The sequence below is a fragment of the Crocodylus porosus genome, unplaced genomic scaffold (assembly GCF_001723895.1).
Source record: "Crocodylus porosus isolate Cpor-Errol unplaced genomic scaffold, CroPor_comp1, whole genome shotgun sequence".
Taxonomy (NCBI): domain Eukaryota; kingdom Metazoa; phylum Chordata; order Crocodylia; family Crocodylidae; genus Crocodylus; species Crocodylus porosus.
Genome location: NW_017728918.1, coordinates 49,010,690 through 49,017,195, shown reverse-complemented (window position 1 = coordinate 49,017,195; position 6,506 = coordinate 49,010,690). Strand labels below are relative to the sequence as shown.

General features: G+C 44.2%; 1 protein-coding gene across 5 annotated transcripts in view; it reads right to left on the bottom strand.

Annotated features, from left to right (window-relative positions):
* The window catches only part of PHF3 (PHD finger protein 3), a 76,991-nt gene extending 74,600 nt beyond the window's left edge, over nt 1–2,391 (bottom strand). For 2 of the 5 annotated variants that reach the window (XM_019537592.1, XM_019537593.1), the window contains exon 1: nt 2,093–2,391. In XM_019537592.1, the coding sequence (XP_019393137.1) occupies nt 2,093–2,336 (244 nt within the window). In that variant the 5' untranslated portion in view covers nt 2,337–2,391. The remainder of the gene's footprint in view (nt 1–2,092) is intronic. The other 3 variants (XM_019537594.1, XM_019537596.1, XM_019537595.1) reach the window with 2 other exon arrangements.
* Between the last annotated feature and the right edge of the window lie 4,115 nt (nt 2,392–6,506).

Sequence of the window (6,506 nt, the reverse complement as noted above, 5' to 3'; positions counted from 1 at the left end):
GGGGTGGGATGCGGGACAGAGCCACAGGTCACTGGTGGGGGGTACGGGAAGGGGAGGGGCAGCTCCCACAACTGTGAGCATCCTGGGAGGGCACCTGGGGGGTGGGGGCCATGTGACCCCCAGATCTGTGAGGAGCGGGGCTGGGGAGCTGCAGCTGCACCAGGCTCAGGGTGGGGGCTACAAAGGGGGCTGCAACCACCCCAAATTTTGCCAGAGCACCCTGCCAGCACTACCACTACACATCTGGCACAGCCCTGGCTCTTCCCAGCTCAACCCCTGCCTCCCACACACATGCTGTGAAGAGCCAGGGCTGCACCAGACATGCGGCTGCAGCGCTGGGAGGGGGCTATAGCAAAATCTGGGGTGGTCGCAGCCCCCTCTGCAGCCTCCGCCAAGAAGAGCCCAGTGCAGCCCCGACTCCAGCCCACAGCTGCAGCCCTCCTGCTGCACCCCACACAGATCCAGGGGACACACGCCCTACCTCACCCTCCCAGGATACAAGCAGCAGCATGAGCTGCCCCTATCCTCCCCATCCAATGAGCCGTGGCTCCATCCTGTGCCTCACACCACCACAGCTGGGCAGCACCTGCCCCAGTCTCTCCCTCACTGCAGGGGGTGTTGATCTGCCACCCCCCATAGCCCTTCCCTCCCCTCCCCTTCCACCACAACGAACTTACCAGCTGCACACAGCTCTTCATGCTGCCAGGCTCTGCTCTTCATTGTACTGTGTGCTGTACTGTGCGCACGCACAGGTATTTATCGGCTAAATTATTGGCTGATGTTTTACAAGGCCAATTTCTGATACAGTCAATTTTCTTTATATCAATACCGATCTGATATCGGACCGGTGTATCGGTGCACCTCTACAGATTTTATGTCTGTTACTATTATTCATGTCCATTTTTTCAGAAGTCTTCAAAACATATATAAAATGACATACATTTTACACACATACACCTGTACAAACACACGTTTTATATATAAAAAAACACAGGTATAATCAAGACTATGTACACTTTTGACTCATCTTAGCAGAAGTACCTGAATTCCCAAGCAGAAGAAATGAGCTACAAGTTCAATTACAGCCTTTGCTTCATCACTATTCATATAATCCAATTTTGCCACAGTCCATAAGCAGAAAGACAGAAGTGAATATTTGATTTTTTTTTTTTTTTTTTACATTAAAATAGACAGGATTACTATTTAGGGGGTGGTTTTTGGAATCATGGTATTGCAGGAGTGTAGAAAGAATGATAAAGAAAAGGGAGGCAAGGGACAGTATTACCTGAAACTGTCTTTAGTCATTATAAAAAAGAAATAAGAGTCAGCCACTTAGCTTTCTTTTATAGTTCAAATTTATAATTGTTTTAATCATTATTTTCTGGATTTGTTGTTAGCTGCTGCTACAAAACGAAAGCTGAGTGGAGATTTTAGTTCATTCTATGTCCTACAGAAATAATTCAAGTGCTAATTGTGACAAAATAATTCAAGAGCTATATACAATTCTGTTGAGAGATATAATTCAAGTGCTAATTGTAATTCTCATGGTCGTGATTTACTCAGAGTAAGTTGATAAATGTTTAAGTAACTTTTAAAGATGTTGATATAAAATGAAATTATAACTATGGCCACCAAAGACCACAAAGCACTATCACTTTTTCTGATATCATCTCAGCACTAGAACTAAGACTATCACTGTGTCCCAGAAACTAGAACAATGGATTGTAACTAGTACCCCTATTACTAACTCTGTGTTACTTCAGTTTTAAAAGTAGCTGATTACATAAATAATATACCTAACTAGTAAACTAGTAAAAGTAAAGCATGTCACTATCTGATTGAGGGAAAATGTACACAAAGAAAAGCCTAAGAAGGATTCAGACTGTACCTCCCTCTATCACAAGCATGAAGTCCCCTTTTGTAAATATTGTTATCTTCAAGAGAAATGAAGGGAGTTTTAATGCCTGAGACCTAATCCATAAAACAGAGAAGGGGTAAACCCCCAACTCATTTTATTCTACATTAACAAAAAGGGATGGCACTAAGTATTACTGTATTTTTAACTGGAATCTTAAAAAATTGTAAGATTTACCTGTTGAACAAGGCATCTGGAAATTGGGATCATTGCTATCCAAAACAGGCAAACAGAACTGGGCACTTGCAGATCCTAGCATAGGATCCTTATCGCTGAGCATGTTCTTCAGCGAATCCTCTAAGACATTTTGACTTGTACTAAAATCCTCACAGACTTCATTCTCCAGGTTGGATCCTAGAAATAGGGCATCATCTAAGTGTTCAGTAGGAATTAAATGGTTAAATGTATCAACTATATCCATGAAGACTCCTGTGTATCTTTCAGCCCTATAGAAAGACAAGAAAAATACGATAAGAAAATAAACTACAAACTGTAAATCACCCAAGAAACCAACAAGTTGTTCTGGTTCTTGAGGTTTTTTAAAGAATGCTTAAGATTTGCCAGAATTCTAACAATAAATATCTACTTACAACTTAGAACAAATTCCTGTAAACCTAACAGCTGAGTTTTCAAAAATTATTTTCTCTATCAGCTTGTATACATAAGCTTATTATTATAGGCTAATCTTTCACCAGCAAAACGGATATACATATATTATATGAACAAATAATAAACTGAAACATTTCCAAAAATGCTGTTTGCATCTCAATCAGATAAGGGGTAAACCAAGGATAATCAAATATGGGTCAAACATCTTGAGAGCAGTCTTCGCTTCAGCTTGAAAAATAAAGTGGCTGACTACTGTCAATTACCACTAACGTTAATACGCTAACATAAATGAAGTCAAAAGAGCTAGCAAGACTGGGCACAAAAATGGAAATAATACTTGGCAAGATCTGAAAATCTACATGGAATAGTGTGATACAAGGCTTACCTAATAACATACTTCACCTAGCATTGTGCTTAGTAAATTTACTGTATTTCTATAAACAAATGCATGTGCTGTGTCCAAAATGATGGCCACAAGTCAGTCAATGAAAAGTCTATCATTGACTTAAAATTTTACCATTTTTAGTTGAAGTTGCTCTGCTCTATAATATAACTTTACTAGTAAACTTTACTAGCACATGAATTCTGTGGCAAGGCCTGCCCTACTCTCTGTTGCAAACCTTGGTTAAAAAAACTGAAAATTATCTTGTGGATTCAAAAATGGAGGGGCGAGTACTGCCTTTATTTGAATATAAGACAAGGTTCCCGTCCCCACCCCCACCCCAACATGGCAGGAAAAAGCCCCTCATCTTGCATAGCATAAATATATGTCTATTGTTAAGCTGCTGCCAAAAGAAGTATATCCTCAGCAACGGAAAGCTGGCTGCAAGACAACAGGCAGCTGGAGACTAGGAGCTACTACTGCTTATAGTACACCTTCCAAGACACAAAAAAAGCCAACAGGGCAGAGCCTAACTGGAGCAGCAGGAGGCTGTTGGGCAGCAGGTCTAAGTTGCTGTGGCAACCAGTTATTAGGCCATAAGGAGGAAACCCTGAGGGTAATTAGGGACCCACCTGACCAGAAAGGGGGCTGGGCTAGAAGAATATAAACCCAGGGCTTGAGCAAGCTAGGCAGTCTAGCCCTGTAAATTGCTGCATGAAGAGTTCCAGGCCAGGAGGAGTGCAGAGCTGCTCTAAGGCATGCCAGCTGAATACTGGTGTCTTGCAGAGAAACACAGCTGTTTGGTAAGGGGAAGCCTTGCGGCAAACTTGGAGCTTTTGATATAATTTGCTATATCTAGAGCAGGTTAAGTTGCTACAGCTGGTGTGCTCCTTCCCTTTGTTACATTTTACAACTGGTGGTTTGGAACTGGCTGAAAGGAGAGTGAGCAGAGGTCACGGCAAGGTGCTTGAGAGGCACCTGGGGGTTTAACCTAAAGTGGGGTGCCTGAGGGGCACACTGGTGGTTTAATCTACAGTTATATTGTCATGAGCATGCCAATGTTTAGAGCCCTGTTAGGAGTCTGGGTCTGGGATATGCCATATGCCTAAGCCCAGCGGGGGAGTTTTTTTAAAGCCCAGAGAGGAAGAAAGACAGACTGAAGCCTAGCTTGGGAAAGAAGCTAGGCAAGAATCAGGAGGCTTAGTGCCCAGGAAGGGTGGAGTGAGGGCCATGGGATCCTGTGCATGGAAAGGACAAGATGCAATGCCAGGGCAGCCCAGGAGCCAAAGCAGGCTTAACAAGTGCATTTCCCAGGACAGGGCAAAGGACAAAGCCAGATTAAGGCTTCTGGGTTCCAGCCCTGAACTGCAAGTCAAGTACAGCAGGCCTATGTTAAAGGGAACCAGTAAGAGAACAGGAGCTGAGGCTGGGAGGGCAGAGACCATGACTAAGGTATAGAGTCCTGAGGCAATCTACTATTGGGTTGGGGCCAAATGCCCACCAAAGCCATTACTCGATACACCATGCCCATACCTTGCAGATGTTAAGGCAGAGGTTCCCAACCACCAAGCTGCAGCCCGATACCAGGACACAAAGGGTTGGCTGCAGGCTTGTGGCTTCTGCTGCTGGCAGTCATGTGCACAGTTGAAACTGGGCAGGGAGGCAGCCAGCTCGGTGAGCTCTGTCCTGCTCGCACTGCTATGGCTACACCTGGCAAGGTGCTGCCTGCACACCAAGTGCTGGGGCCAGTGCTGGGCCAGGCAGGAGTCCCCAGCCTTGCCCACAGCTGGGAGCTGGGTGGATGCAGGCAGGGAAATGCCCAGGGTGGAGGGCAGGGAAGTGACTCTGCTGCTGGCACCTAGGGAAGTCAGCAGAACCCCTTCCTCCCAGGCAGCCTCAGCTGGGAACCCCCAGGCCACCACCCATGAGCCCCCTCCCCTGCAGGGTACCCTGGTGCCCATGGCTTCAGTGCCCCAACCCAATCTGATCCTAGCAACACCCCCCTGATGTAAAATTGCCATTTAAATGTGGGAATTGTATTTAAATATACAAATTAAATGGTTTCTATACCCAGTCCATCAAAATTCTTTGACGGAGTTTACCAGTCCACAGTATTGAAGTTGAGAACTTTTGGTGTAAGGGCAGTAGAGCCACATAATTAGCTGTTAAAGCTGAGAGCAGAAACAGCTGAGCTCAGGAACCTGAAATCAGGTTTGGGAAGCCCTGAGGCAGCCTCTCTGTCTTTCTACCCCTCCCACCCCCACCCCAGCAACATCAAGGGGTGTCAGGTGAGTGAAGGGGAGATTACCCAAGAGAGCTAGGCTGGCAAAGGCTAAGGGGGCTCCAGGGTCATCAAGGCTACTCCTGGAGTGGAACTCAGTTACAGCCTGGAAAACTATCACATTTATAACTTTTCCATAAGCATAAACTAAGTATAGGGGATCATCTTATAAATCAGGGTCATCTTGTATTTGAGTAAATATGGAATTTAACTAAATGAACAACAGGAAGTGTTAGTTTTATGGACTTTATGGCCTCCAGACATATGGGGCACACCAGCAAAAACAAATAACTAGACTGTAAAAGCTGGTAGGGATAGGGAGATGGTCTTTCCCCCTCACTCCATCACACTACAGGCAGGATCAAATATTACCTTTTTCCTTGCACAGAAAGGAGGAAGAGAACTGAAATTGTGGGAGTATAAGCTTCGGTTCCTTCCGAGACCCCCAATCTAGAAGTCCCTGACAGCAACCAGTTCCCTCAATCCAACACCCACTTGACCTTAGAACAGCAGGCAAGTACTGGATGGTTCTGTTATAATGTTCAACAGTGCAATACAAAAAACCCTAGTTGCATTTAAGGGACAACCACCCTACAAATTCAGATTTTTTTTTTTTTTTTTTTTTTTTAACATGCTCATGACATTTTTTTGTGTCTATCCCACATACAGCAAACTCAAATGAATGCATGTCCTTAATACAAACATTTGTTTATGTTAAGTTCACACCTGTCATAATTTCTACCCTGTTCTGTGCATCTTGGGAAAACTTGGGCATCTGATATTCCATGGTGTTTTAGCAGAAAAGGTATGCATATAAAGCACTCGGCACACCATGCTGACCAGATTGCTACAAGGGAAGCCAAACCAGGTGCAACCAGAAAACTAGGATATTTGCCATGGAGCCAAAAATGTATGCAATTACTTAAATTTCTCAGCATGAGATAACTGCACCATTGTAATCTGTTAATAATGCACCATGTCTATAAACAAGCATGCTGACTAGATCTTATAACGCCTCTACTCCTGTTCCTCACTACAGGCTCCAAGATGGGTTTAAGAAATTAACTTGAGATGTACCATCCTAAAACACTTTTCAAAATGTGAGCTTTTCAAATGAATATCTTGTTGTTAGAAATGGAATATTGTTAGAAATGCACAGACTCTTCCCCCAGCGCCTGATAAGGAAGAAACACTGCCAAGGACTCTTCTCCTTGCCCAGCCTTGCCACAGCTCTTCTTATACTAAATCGCAGACTCTCCCCCAGCTTCTCCTAGCCTTTCTCATGCAGATTACAGAAGCTGGAATTCAACTGACTGTGT